General features: G+C 39.2%; 1 protein-coding gene across 2 annotated transcripts in view; it reads left to right on the plus strand.

Annotated features, from left to right (window-relative positions):
• dpyda (dihydropyrimidine dehydrogenase a) overlaps positions 1-15,320 on the plus strand; it is a 185,925-nt gene that overhangs the window by 30,295 nt on the left and 140,310 nt on the right. For both annotated transcript variants that reach the window (XM_089125664.1, XM_039670887.2), the window contains exons 3-4: positions 413-495; positions 14,617-14,704. In XM_089125664.1, coding sequence (XP_088981790.1) covers positions 413-495; positions 14,617-14,704 — 171 coding nt within the window. The remainder of the gene's footprint in view (positions 1-412; positions 496-14,616; positions 14,705-15,320) is intronic.

Consider the following 15,320-nt stretch of genomic DNA (forward strand, 5'->3'; position numbering starts at 1 on the left):
ATTACGTAGTCTAAATCTGGAGTACCGGGGAGCGGAAATTGTGTCTCCTTGTAATCACCTGCTTGTCCATACCAGCACGTTTCATTCAAACTCCGCACCTACCTTCAGGGGTCAGGGGCTAGAGAGAGGTCGATTACCATGACAACCGCAGTCCGAGCTCCAGCACGCTTCGACATTTTGCACCAGCCCATGAGTTGGCCGTGTCACATCCGATGAATCACGGTGCACAGCCATGGCAGTGCGCTACAAGCATGTAGGAACAGTCTCGCTGATGAAGTTTGAGTGGATTATGTTCAAAGCCTGTGTAACAGCCCCAATCAATGCGATGTACTGCGCACACGCAAACATCCAAACAAATAACAGCGCCTCCTCTGTCATCTCATTTCTCTCTCCCTCTCTCTCTCTCTTGCAGAGCTGCGTGAAGCTAGAGAACAATTTTGATGACATCAAACACACGACTCTGAGTGAGCGTGGAGCACTTCGGGAAGCGGTGAGGTAAGACCAGGTCACCATGGCAACAGTCACAGATGTGGCGCAGACCAAAGTACTGGTGGTGGTGGTGGTCGTGGGTGATTGGGGGAAGTCATTCTTCATTATTTGGGGAACAAATGAGTTTATTGCTAGCGTTCAGTCAGCCTCTCGAAGGTATTCATTTGTGCGAGGAGAAGACGTCCCTTAGGGCTCCAGATCAGCTATATGGCGTCAGAACAAACCGCGCTCGGCTAACCTGTCAATGTTTAATTTGACTCTCTGGAGCACGTTATCGGCCGTGGTGTTTATGCTTGTCTCTTTCTCTTTAGTGCAAAGGCAGCACCTCTAGTATAATTGCTCATACTTCTATACAAACTATCACTATGTATTCAGCGTTGACATATTATAACTCATTTGTCCAGTCACTTGTGGCATTAGATCAAATGCTAGTGTTTGATGATGAGTTTATTCATTTCTGCCACTTCAACAAAGAATTAAATGGGACCTATTATGCAAAATTCACTTTTATGAGGTGTTTGAACACCTGTGTAAACAGCCAGCCTATAATGGTAAATATCCACCCACTTCTTTTTTCTAATCCCCATAATTCATAAACAGTAGCCGCGTTTCCATTACCCTTCAAATTGCTAATTGAAAATACGCCCAATGGAAACACGTCAATTCTGCGAAAACTCCCATATATTGCTCGCATGGTTTTTCAGGCAATTTGAAAAAGGAATATTTCGCAAAACTGCAATGGAAACAGCTTTTTCACATATACAGTTCACCTGACAGATGTTTGGGCAGAAGATGAGATTAGTTTTTCATTAAAGCTGCAGTCCGTAGTTTTTCCTCTTTGTCGCCATCTCTGTTCGAAATCTGCAATTGCAGTTATTCGTGGAATTATCAACTTTACGTGGGTTGTGCCTCGGCACGGCACAGCGTGGATGAAACCAATGTGTTGAGGAGAATGTGCGGCTGTTGTAGGGTTGGGTATCGTTTGAATTTGAACGATTCTGATTCCGATTCCTTGTTTCGATTCCGGTTCCTAACGATTCTCGATTCCGATTCTTTTAAGAGGCAGGGTCAAAAAATTTTAGCTAACCTTGCTAACCAACGGTCTTTCTGATGGAAATACTCCTTCTGTCACAAATACTTGTCACAAATTTTGCATTTTGCCGAGATTTCATTAATTTTTAGAAAAGTGAAGCCACACTTTGGACCGCCGACGTAAGCAACTCATGTTCGACTCGCGCGGTTATGCCAACACTTCCGGTAGACCCTTCTTCGTTGGTGTTGTTCAGTGGTTTCTTCTTCCGCTCGGCGGACTGTGAATATCGAAACTAAGAATCGAAATTTTAACTTTTGAACGATTCCGGGAAAAACGAAAAGTTAGTCCCGGTTCCAATCGATACTCGATTCTCGATACCCAACCCTAGGCTGTTGGAATCACAGATCTTACTTTTTGAAAGTATGACCAACATAAGAATTTTCTCAGAAAAAATGTCATCTGGATAAAGTTTCATCACTCGGATAAAAACAGTAGAATTATGTTGATTGTTTATTTTGTGACGACTAGTTCAGTCATTTGTGGCACTTAAAGATTTTAGGTTATACTGTGACATTTAGTTGACCTGTTTAGTTTTTTGATGACTTGTTCAGTCATTTATGTTACTTAAAGGGAAACTTAGGTAAAACGGTGGCATTTAGTTGACCTGTTAAGTTTGTGAGGATTAGTTCAGTCATTTATTAGGACTTTAGATAAAACGGTGACTAGTCAGCGGACTGACTAGTCAGTCATGGCACTTAGATATTAGAGGTTATACAGTGAGACCTGTTGAGTTTTTAATCATTTCTGCCATTGAAATTAAATTTTTTTTTTTTTAGAAAATACGGTGGAATTTAGTTGAGCTGTTCAGATTACGTGGCACTTAAAGAATTTAGGTCATGTGGTGACAGGAATCTTTAAATCAGCGCAGTGACCTCATCATCACTAAAATAGCTAAGCAGGTTGTTCATCATCGTTCGTTCTTTGGACAGCCTACAACTTCTTTGAATATAAAGTAGCTTTTAAAGTGACTACATTAAAGTCCTGTATATTTAAAAAATAATAAGAGTATTAAATTAATTTCTCATCCACTTTCATCTCACTGATCCACTGTGCAAGAATAGATTTATTGAGGAGTGTGTTGAGATGACAGAATCCGGTGTTCGCAGTGAGCGTTATAAAAATCTCTCCTAATCTGCTTAGCTTCATTAGAAGAGATCGAGGAGGATTACAGTGAACTGCATGTATATGAACATAATTCCTAGCAATATTTAAGCGGCTCATAGATAAATACATCATCAGGGATGCACAAACAGCAACAAAAAAAGCAATTAATTAAACTCCCTTCATGGAAAATTATCCGTCAGTTGCCAGCCTTATGAATTATTGCCAGGTTGTGGTAATTGGCTGAATATATGGCAAAGGTTATGACGGCATGCATATACGGGAGCGTGCTCATACATGCAAATGTAAATGCCAATACATTGACGTCTGTGTGCCTCAAATTTCAAGTTGTAACAATCTAATAGTTCTATAAGATGCAAGAAACAGTATAATAAGTTATGAAGGATTTGCAGGTGAAATCAAATTGAAGTGTGGTTTTGTCTCATGGGATTCATCTGATGTCACGCTGTTGCCCACCTCAGTCTGCCAAAGTAAAAACGATTTTACCTGCTAATTAACAAGACAAAAACAAAATAGAAGGATAATATGATTAGAAATGCTAGAAAAAAAGGAACCGAGCTTATATCTGACCCTGTGGTTGGCTGGCAGGGTGGCTGAGGTGAGGCACAGATTGGTGATGATGGAAAAGGTTCCTTTCCTCAATTACGCCTGTTCCAGGGCGTTCAGCGCATAATCACACGGAAATAAGCCTGCGACATGACTTTAATTGAGGAAGTTAACAAGGTTAGCTACACTTTACCAATTTCACACCGCACAAATCACTCCGCAGACCTTCAGAATGAATATCCAGAAACCTTTTGCCTAAAAACAAGTGCAGGAGAATAAATTTAGGCAATCATGTCATTAATCTCCTGATGGAAATGGGAAAGTAGCAGATCCTTGTCTTACGCTCTCAAAGATAAAGGAAGCAATATAACATAGCTTAACTGTTCTTCTGGTGTGGCACACCTGGTGTACTCAATTTTCTTTTGCTGGGGAAAATTAAGAGCCCAATTTAACGTTCAAGTCGTGAGTTGGGTTCACACACCTTTTGAGCGCTAGATTTACACTACATTCAAAAGTTTGCTAAATTTATATGATCAAAAATACAGTAAAAACTGTAATATTGTGTGATATTGTTACTATTAATTTAAAATGTAATTTATTTCTGTTCTGAATATTTAATCTGTTCAAAGCAACATTACTTCAGTCTTTAGTGTCACGTGATCCTTCAGAAATCATTCTAATATGCCGATTTGGTGCTCGAGAAACATTTCCCTTTAATAATTGATGTTTAAAACTGCTGATTGTTCCCTCCCCCCAGAATTCTTTGATGAATATATTTCTTTAATTTATTGCGATTAATCCCATTTTTGTTATATTATAATCTTTTCACATAGAAACTCCGAATTCATGTAGAACAACATATAGACTGTATGTTAAATATTTGTTTAATGTCATCTTTTCATAAATGAAGGCCAGTATCGCCTATACCAATACTGTTACTGATGTCTCTATGAATTTTTTCTGTTCAATTTTAGCCATTAATTATAGCCATTCAGCATTACAGTATAATAATAATAATAATTCATTACATTTATATAGCGCTTTTCTCAGCACTCAAAGCACTTCACATACTGTAGAAGGGGGACCACCACCAACTCTGGTGGTGTTTTCAGTATAATTGAAAGTAATATTTTTTTTAACCTTTATCAGGCTTGAAAAAAAAAAACTTTTAATTTAAGTGAACTTAAAACAATCTTCACACAAACCCAGTGTTATAAATGTCATATTTACCTGTGCACTTTAATATATCGAGGCTCAACGCTAAGGATTTTTTTCTATTGGCCCAGTCACACCAGTTGAGTTCAGATTTTTACTTGCCCTGTCAAAGAGCACAAAAAAAGTTATTGCTTTCATTGATTTTGACCCTTGTAATCTTGTAAACAGGTAGGAAATATACAGAAATTGAATAAAGTTATCAAACCCTTCAGTCTTCACTGCATAAATTATAAATTAAACATAGAATAATGCTTATTAAAGCTACAAAAGTTATTCAGTCAAGAGAAGTGAGTGATTTTTTTTAAGTAACTTTCATTTCTTTAAGTAACATTAATGACTAACAGCAGGAGGTTTATTAGGCTGCTGTCACTTTAAGACCTGCCGCACATGACGCACATTTACTCACATCTCTACACTCATTAAGACTTTATTTAATTCATTTAAGACTGTGCTTACAAGATTGCCCGACAAAATGGTGATTTTGGCCTCATTTTGTGTGTTTTTTGTCCATTCAAGTGAGAACGAGAACTGAATGCAGTACAGTCCTCTTTTGTGTTTTATCGCGATTGAATGGTTTAAAAGCATTTGCATAAATAAGAGCGTGATCATATAATGTTACACTAGCTAAACGATGATCGGGCAAAATTTGATGCTGCATTAATTGCGTTAAATATTTTTAACTTGTTAAACTGGAAAAAAAATAGAAGATAATTTCAGACACTGGGAAAGATAAAAAATGCCTTGAGTAGAAAACAAATATAGATCAGCTCGGAGTTTGTCTGTTTCAGCAAGCTAAACTTATTTCCTTTTCCTGTAAAGATGGCACTTTCCTGCAGAGTGTGTCTGTAAACTCAGCAAGAGAAAGAGTGAAAGATGTCGTAGGCAAGCACCTGTTATCTAAGCAAGCAAGATCTTTTTTAATTCTTTTTCGAGCTCCAGGCACTGATTTCCAGACTCAGACCCCAGGTGTCGAGTGGATGTGGTCTCACAGGTCACAGTGAAGGTCACGGGTACGGTGTCCAGTCGCAGCATTAGTGGAGGGGCTAATGAATGCTCGGCCATGCCTCGCTTCCTGTAGCGCTTCGTATTATTCAAAGCTCTCTCCGTATCAGTCAGCAAAACCGCGCCCGTACTGTCACAACGCTGAGGGATAGCCACCCGTTCCCTAAACGCAAGCTTATGACTCACACGGATGTAACGGCAGTCATCCGTCTGCGCTCTGATTTGCTCTGATTGTCCACCGGGCCGCGCGCCGGGCGTCGTTAACCCCTCTGTCACTCCGGAGAGAGAGTGATGAACTTGGCTGAGGGTAAACATTGCCCTTAAAGCATCTCCACACACATCCAATAGATATATGAATTTCAATTGAATTTCAAATGGTCCGGACCTTGAGAGGACTTCAGGTGACCTTTGTCAATGCTCCACTGTAGGGGAGAGCGCTTATATATTCAACCCCCTCGAGCGCAGGGATCAAGGCTGAAGATTCACCTTCAAAATGACATCAGGGCCTTTGCGGGTTTCTTTTTTCTTTTTCAAAATAGTGAATTTTTCTTCAGTTAATCCTGAAACGAGTGTCGCTTTTTTTCTGGACAAAACTTCACAGTGTCTCTTATCACACACTGTAATGGGCATGAATGATTTATGGAATCAGACATGGAAGGTTTTTACTCCAAAAATGATTAAACAATTTAAAAACAACCCCATAGACATCCGAATTTGAGGTTAACCACCCTAAAAACTGTGTTGTTTTAGTAATATTTATATACTATCATGGTATTTATTAATAAAACAGTGTTATTTTAGTATTATTTCTATACTAATATAGTATTTATTAAATGTTGTGTAAATTTTTTTACTTTTAAGTTATACTTTTTAATTATAAGTGCTTTTAATTTTATATTTTAATTTGACTAAATGTAGTACTCTAAAATCGTTGAAGTAAATATTATTTATTGTTTTATTTATACCCTTTCAAATGTGTATATTTTGGATTGTTAGCAGATTGTATATTAGAAATGTAATTTTGATAAATATACAGTAGTATTGCTGAAAATTTTGGAATATTAAGGTAGTGAACAAGTACAGCCTCTTAAATAATGCTGGTTCATGTCTTTAAGTGTGTTAAAAAAACTTTTTTATAAAGCGATGGCAATTAATTAAACATTGAGCTAATAAATAAATATAAATATATACAGGATATGTAGGGGATAGTTATATATATAAATAATAAATTATATATATAATTTTGTAATTTAATATATAAATAAATTTAATATTTATAATTTATATATAGCCTAAATGTAATTTTGGTAGTTTGACATTTTTACTGTTTGTTATATTTCAATGTCCTTTTAGTTCATTTGCTGTTTTAGGCTGTAAGTAACTTTGATATAACTGAATACATTTGGCGAAGTGATATGGAACTGTAATGCGGTCAAAACCGTCCTGGAACTACTTTAGCCATGCGTTTCTCGTGCATTTCCTATCAAATAACTGCCCACCTTGGAATGCTTGTCAATCAATCAGAATCAAGCATTCAACAGCCCGAAGTAAAACTTATATTCGTGATTTGTATGTTGTCTGATATCTGATCATAACTACAAACAATGTTGTAGTATCAGTGCAAAGGCCTGCTCTCACTGGACCATCTGAGAGTCTTTAATTGGTCAAAAACACAAGTGTCAATTAAGATGACAGGTGAAACCGTGAAGCAGGCATGTACATTTAACCTCACTCGTCCACTTTGACAGATCCTACATTCTCCTATCACCATAGTAGCCAGACATTTGATTCGGTTTAACTTTAAATACACCAAAGGGGAAAAGGGGATTTCTGACTGATGGTTGCATCCTTGAAAATAGTGTGAACGGTGTGTTCTTGTCAACTGCATGGGCATTTTTATAGCTAGATTAGCTACAGCTGGATTAGGGAAATTGAACATCTATAACGTGGGCTACACCTTTTACTGAAATGACAGCTTTGAGTGATGTGTCAATCAAATGCATATGATGCTTCAGGCTGAGATCTGTGCGCACACACACACACAGAGCCATGCAGGTCTCTCTTCATTTTTCAGTGTGCTGTGTTTGCAGCTGTTGGTTATCCCCCTGATCCCAGACAGACCCGGGCCGGGTGGTTTTGACAGTTCTGACGGCCGCTGTCCTAACCCTCAGTGCACAGAGTAATCTCACCTCACCTGGCGCTCTCTTCCCACCTGTCCCCAGCTGAGCTGCATTGCTGACATCATTAAACTTGCATCCAGATGCCCGAGCAAACTGACACAGCTGTGTCTATCGGACAAGAAATATTCAACACTGCATACTCCTAGTTCAGCCTGTGCCTTGGATAGGAGTTAACATTGTGTTGTAAAACGAAGCACTTTTAATATTTGTTTTGATTTGAAGTTTAGAGTTTCTATTTTTATTTTTTAGGATAGTACAGAAGAGAATAAATGGAGAAAAGAGGAGGGAAAAGATTGCAAATTGGATTTGCACTGCAATTAACCACTAGTTTAAAAAAGACTGTTAAAAACAGCAACAATTGAATAGCATTCATCCATCCATCCATCCATCCATCCAGTATATAATATACTTTGTTCTTCCATCCATCCATCCATCCATCCATCCTTCCATCCATCCGTCCAGTATATAATATACTTTGTCCATCCGTCCGTCCGCCCATCCATCCATCCATCCATCCATCCATCCATCCATCCAGTATTTAATGTACTTTGTTCTTTCTTCCATCCATCCATCCATCCATCCATCCATCCATCCATCCAGTATTTAATGTACTTTGTTCTTTCTTCCATCCATCCATCCATCCAGTATATAATATACTTTGTTCTTCCATCCATCCATCCATCCATCCATCCATCCATCCATCCATCCATCCGTCCAGTATATAATATACTTTTTCCATCCATCCATCCATCCATCCATCCATCCATCCATCCATCCATCCAGTATTTAATGTACTTTGTTCTTTCTTCCATCCATCCATCCATCCATCAAGTATATAATATACTTTGTTCTTCCATCCATCCATCCATCCATCCATCCATCCATCCATCCATCCATCCGTCCAGTATATAATATACTTTGTCCATCCATCCGTTCGTCCGCCCATCCATCCATCAATCCATCCATCTGTCCAGTATATAATATACTTTGTCCATCCATCCATCCATCCAGTATTTAATGTACTTTGTTCTTTCTTCCATCCATCCATCCATCCAGTATATAATTAACTTTGTTCTTCCATCCATCCATCCATCCATCCATCCTTCCATCCATCCGTCCAGTATATAATATACTTTGTCCATCGATCCGTCCGTCCGTCCGTCCGTCCGCCCATCCATCCATCCATCCATCCATCCATCCATCCATCCATCCGTCCGTCCAGTATATATTATAGTTTGTCCATCCATCCATCCATCCATCCATCCATCCATCCATCCATCCATCCATCCATCCATCCATCCAGTATTTAATATACTTTATTCTTTCTTCCATCCATCCATCCATCCATCCATCCAGTATATAATATACTTTGTTCTTCCATCCATCCATCCATCCATCCTTCCATCCTTCCATCCATCCGTCCAGTATATAATATACTTTGTCCATCGATCCTTCCGTCCGCCCATCCATCCATCCATCCATCCATCCATCCATCCATCCGTCCGTCCGTCCAGTATATATTATAGTTTGTCCATCCATCCATCCATCCATCCATCCAGTATATAATATAATTTGTCCGTCCATCCATCCATCCATCCAGTATTTAATATACTTTATTCTTTCTTCCATCCATCCATCCATCCATCCATCCAGTATATAATATACTTTGTTCTTCCATCCATCCATCCATCCTTCCATCCTTCCATCCATCCGTCCAGTATATAATATACTTTGTCCATCCGTCCATCCATTCGTCCGCCCATCCATCCCTCCATTCATCCATCTGTCCAGTATATAATGTACTTTGTTCTTCCATCCATCCGTCCAGTATATAATATACTTTGTCCATCCATCTGTCCATCCATCCATTTTATGAATAGCTGTTGGCTCTCTCTGCATTTTTCTTCTACTCTAGATTCTTTCAGTGCTGCATTCGGCAGGGATTTTAAATCCTTTGTTGTATTGCTGGAAAAAAAAAAAAAACCTTATTAAAAGATACAATTTGCCCCAACCCCAAGATTAAGAACAGAATTATTAGTTTCTTCAAGAAAAAGTGAAGAGTTGAATTTGTGGCGACAACTAATTCATAAAGGTAAGCAGTCATTAAAATGGCAAATCCTGGGAGGCCTAGGTTTTTATTGAATTGTACTTTTCCATTTTGGGTTCATTTTGGTTCAGATATAATGAAAACAATGAATTGGGAGATTAGCTTACTGCACTTTCTAGAACCCCATAATACTCTCATCATGGAAAACATTCAAACGCTAGATTATTACTCAAGTAAAACGATAAGGTAGGAAGCAGAAAGAGGCGGGAGAATAAATCCGCTTGCAGTGGTCCTCTAATCAACAGCTCCTTTCATTTGAACGCACTGGATTATTTTTAGGAGGGTAATAAAGAATACAGAAAGCAAAGAAAGGAGAAAAAAAATTGTGTATGCATTTGATTGTGTTACAGCTCAGAAAAGCCACCGCACTGTATCTAATGCACTGCACCGCTAGGCAGTCTTTTCCTGAGCGCCGCTCTCAAAGCCCAGCTGAATTGCTGTGACCTAGAGCAATTCTTGAACAAATAAGATTGCCTTCGTGTGTGCATTATTTTCTGTTGACATTTGCTAAGCGCTTGGGCTGCTGGCCAGGGGAGACGGATGAGGGTCTAAAATGTGTCTGGATGTGCCGTGTCTTTAATGTTACCTTGGGAGGAGAAAAAAAGACAATGGTATTCCTGTCCACAGTCATAGCGCAGAGCCCCGGCGTGTCAGAGGAGGGAATAGGTTATTTTATTCTCACTCTTTCTCGTTTTCTCCCCCCACCCCCGCTATAGTTTTTGAAAAGAGAGACAAAAACACTCGGCAATCATCAACTGAAGGTGCCCCTCTCACAGGTCCTCAGTTTGATCTGTTGGGTCTCATATTTATCAATGTGTTCATACGGTTTTGACCTGCCGTGGAACAGCTGTTTCCTGGGTCATTTTTTAGCTTTTCATTATGTCAACTTTATATTATTAGTCAAGGTTTTTTGCACCAAAACAGTCTTCATTTAGTTTTGAAAACTGACTATGCTGACTTCACACTGCACGATTTTCAAAGTTGTCGGGTTACTGTTCTTTTCACATTGCATGACTATCTGGGGTAACATTCGGTTGCTGGCGTGTTCACACTCGACGATGGCTCGGCGACAGGAGGTTTCACACTGCATGACTTTACAACAGAAAGAATCGCTGACAACTTCTGTCTGGTCCACAATTTTCATTTCACACGTGAAACAAACACACGTGAGAAGTGATAAGAAAATGACGCAAGATCAAGCGTGCATGAGACCGAAATTGTTATTAAAAATGATATATGTTATATATCATATTAAAATATCATGTTATATGTGTTATTAAAAATTATAGCCTGCGAGAAGGTCGCGATCCAAATTGTCTGCGCTGATTTGCTGCGAAAAGGAGAAAAAGGTGCCTGTGATTTTGGCAATTTTCTGAGATTTCACAAAACCTGTTGGCGAGCGAAAATCGGGACTAAAATAGTTCAATGTGGACCCGACATTAGAAATAAACGAGCAGGTTTTTTTGTTGAAGTACCTTGCAGGATTCTATGTGAAAATGTCCTCTGTTATGATTGGCTAAACCGGAGTATTTCACACTGTTGCTCATTAGGGCAAGCCAAGTTGCAGAATAATGAATAGGTGTTGATTTCTACATGTGGACGTGGCTGTGATGTCATTCTACAGGTCGACTAATAAGGGGTTTTCAGTGAGAACAGAATATCTAAAGGCCTGTGCAATGCACATTCATGGTATAGACCTTTTTGCAAGATGTAAACAACACTGGTCCAGAAGCACTTCCTGTTTCAGTTTTTTAACACTACATAAACGTAGGCATAAAATACAACCAACAGAACATATACAACTGAATCAAAAAGTTAAACAAACATCTTTAAGAGGTTTTCTTTGCATTTGAAATAGAGAAACCATTTACAAACTGAAACAGGAAGTGTTTCTGGACAAGTGTTGTTTACATCTTGCAAAATGGTCTATACTTTAAGGGATTGGACTTTTGGAGACATGAACTAAAAGCCACAAAACTCCAATTTTGCAAGGTCTTCAAATATATTTACAGGGGTTGGAAAATGAAACTGAAACACTGGCCAATGTTGGAGGTTTCACTTCTATATGCCTGGCGGCCAATCTTCAGAGTGAAGCACGGGTGGATCAGTGATGGTTTGAGCTCCAATATCATGACAATCCTGAGTATTTGATGGACACGACACTGCCGAGGACTACCAAACCCTTCTGGAGGATCATGAGCACCTGATGCTCAAACCGTGTATCAGCATGATCATGCACCAACACAAAGATGAAAGTGACGTTGAACATGCACAGTCACCAGATCTAAATATTATTGAGGTGTTTTGGAGGAGCGAGTCCACCAGCATCATATAGTGACCTGGACACTGTTCTGGAAGAGGAACGGCCCATAATCCCTCCGGTCACTGTGAAGGACTTTTATCTGTCATTCCCAAGATGAATTGGTGCTGTATTTGGATGCCAAATGAGGCCCTCACCATACTAACAAATTATTGTGTTGTAAAACCAGGTATTTCAGTTTAATTGTCCAACCCCTGTATATTTTATTTTGGTAATATACTAATATACTTTCATTTGGGATGCATTAAATTGATCAAAAGTGACAGTAAAGCCTTTTACGTTGTTACATTTTTTTTTTTACATTTTTTTTTTTACTTTTTATTCGTCAAAGAATTCTGAAAACAAATGTATCACATTTTTCACAAAATAGTAAGCAGCACAACTGTTTTCAACATCAAAAATAAGAAATGTTTCGTGAGTAGCAAATCAGCATATTCAAATGATTTCTGAAGGATCATGTGACATTGAAGTCTGGAGTAATGATGCTGGAAATTTTTTAAAGAAAATATGATTTTGTGGAAATATTAAACAGTTGCTATAGTTAAGAAGTGTTTTCTATGGTTAAAAAAAATATTTTGATGTTCAATTATGAAGACAATCAGCTGAATAAATGTCATTTGATTACTTTTCTGGATGATACTTCAAACTATTACAAGTAGGGTTGGGTATCGAGAATCGAGCATCGATTGGAACCGAGACTAACTTTTCGTTTTTCCCGGAATCGTTCAAAAGTAAAAATTTCGATTCCTAGTTTCGATATTCACAATCCGCCGAGCGGAAGAAGAAACCGCGAACAACACCAACGAAGAAGCGTCTACCGGAAGTGTTGGCATAACCACGCGAGTCGAACATGAGTACCTTATGTCGGCGATCCAAAGTGTGGCTTCACTTTTCTAAAAATAACGAAATCTCGGCAAAATGCTAAATTAGTGACAAAAGGAGTATTTTTACAGAAGGAGTATTTCCTTCAGAAAGGCCGTTGGTTAGCAAGGTTAGCTAAACTTTTTTGACCCTGCCTCTTAAAAGAATCAGAATCGAGAATCGTTAGGAACCGGAATCGAAACAAGGAATCGGAATCGGAATCAGAATCGTTCAAATTCAAACGATACCCAACCCTAATTACAAGTCATAATCACTACCATATATTTGTTTCAATAAATGGTCTGGATGGACTGAGGAAATGGTTGATTTAACCTTTAGAGTATAGATACATGATACATGATCGTTAATACATTTGGGCTAACGTATTCATTGTACAGGAAGCTGAATATGAACCACTGCACCGTTTCATGTTCTACATGCATATTTTGCAAGAAGCACACAGCGATGATCATAACAGATGATATATCGCTGATTTGGAAGACTGCCTTTTCCTTCACAATAAGCAGAGAGGAACGAGAGCGAGAGAAATATTTCTGCGAGTGTGGCTTTATGTCTTCCCGCAGCTGCTCGGTGTCCCCTCTCTGTATTAATCATCTCTGTGCAGATCAGAAGTGCGATAGGCCCGGCATCCTCCGAGACTAGCCTTCATCTCACCGTCAAAGCCCACTCCAGACCCTCTCCCAGACGAAGACTCCTGCAATATCCCTAATCCTTGAGGCTAAGGATAATTTATGATCAAATAAAAGAAAAGCAGGTCAAAACTAATGTCACATTATGATCAGCCACCCTGGTTGATAAAAGCGGGACTGGGACGGTAGCGTTGTGTGGTCCTCTGTGGCGTCGGTACCTGGCCGCTGCACTACAGTAATTACCCCACTGTCACCCCGGTAAGTGGTATTAATGGCAGCCTTGTGCACTCTAGTCCGCGCTGAGCTTGGAGAATAGTGAAACGGGATTATTATGGGCATCCAGCTGCGCGTGAATCTAAACGTGCAGGTGTTACATGAGCTTTTGTGTGCTTTTTCTTTCCACACACACACACACACAAGTTGTGCGCTTCACGTCGAAGACGACGGGGAGTCTTTTCTCCCCCCTTCTTGTTTCCGTGTCTCCTTTCCTGCCTCGATTTGCTCCGTTCCCGGTGCGCGTCTCCCCCCTCCTCTGCTCATTGTAAAGGAAAAAGCACTCTTCCAAATTACTGATACATCATCTGAAGTCATTAGTGTGGTGCATTTTTAAACAGCTGTGTGTTTGTAAAATGCGGAATAATGATTGTGAGCCCTCTTTCGTTTCCCAGCAGCCCCAGTCGGCTGCCTCCTGTCACACGTCATTCACATCCAGGGGCCAAACGCACCACATCCATTCTGATTGGGCATGAATATTTAATTGGGCGGCTCCAAATGATCCTATTTGTCATTCAAAACTGGTGTGTCATCAATATGGCGTCTTTGAGATGTAGTTGCTGGGAGAAAAGTCCTCCGGCACAAAAGCCCGGGATTGATTTCCTCTGGGTGCCGTAGAGTGTTTGTAATTGGCTGGAATGTGCCGTTCCAGTGGGGCGACGGCACAAAGTTCTGCTCCGAGTCTCTGTTCTTACTGTAAATAACTTTACTTAGCATTGCATGTGAGGAAATTCAAGCATGATCTCGTTTTCTTTCAGATGTCTGAAGTGTGCTGATGCACCGTGTCAGAAAAGCTGCCCGACTAATCTGGACATAAAGGCCTTCATTACTAGTATCGCAAACAAGGTATGTTGCCTGTCTACAAGTTGACTTTCTTCATAAATGTTTTTGGTCTGATTGCGCATTATTCTTCTGATTTTGTAATGTTTCATCAAATTGTAAGAGCGTACAGACTCCTTCACAGACTAGGCCATGTGCGCTGTTAGATGTTAACGAAACCTGCAGATTCTACTCCATTTTTATGGAACTGAACTTCCATCAGTTTGAATGTTCTTGTTAGTTTGAACAAGTATTAAAGTAATTTACTATATAATTTATTTTAAAATGGCCAACGGGCTTTAGTTTATTATTATTATTAAAGGAGTCGTTCACTTTTGAAAAAACATTTTTGCTGATAATTTACTCACCCCCACGTCATCTAAGATGTCCATGTCTTTCTTTCTTCAGTCGAAAAGAAATTAAGGTTTTTGATGAAAACATTCCAACATTTTTCTCCATATAATGGACTTCAATGGGAACCAAATGGTTCAAGGTCCAAAAGACAGTTTCAGTGCAAACTGCAAACTGTTCAACGGGCTTTAAACGATTCCAGATGATAAATTAGTGTCTTATTAAGCGAAACGATCGCTCATTTAATAAATAAATAACAAAGTTTAAGTTTTATAAGCTCAAATGGTCGCCT

The sequence above is a fragment of the Pimephales promelas genome, chromosome 22, assembly GCF_988280905.1.
Source record: "Pimephales promelas chromosome 22, fPimPro1.hap1.1, whole genome shotgun sequence".
NCBI lineage: Eukaryota > Metazoa > Chordata > Actinopteri > Cypriniformes > Leuciscidae > Pimephales > Pimephales promelas.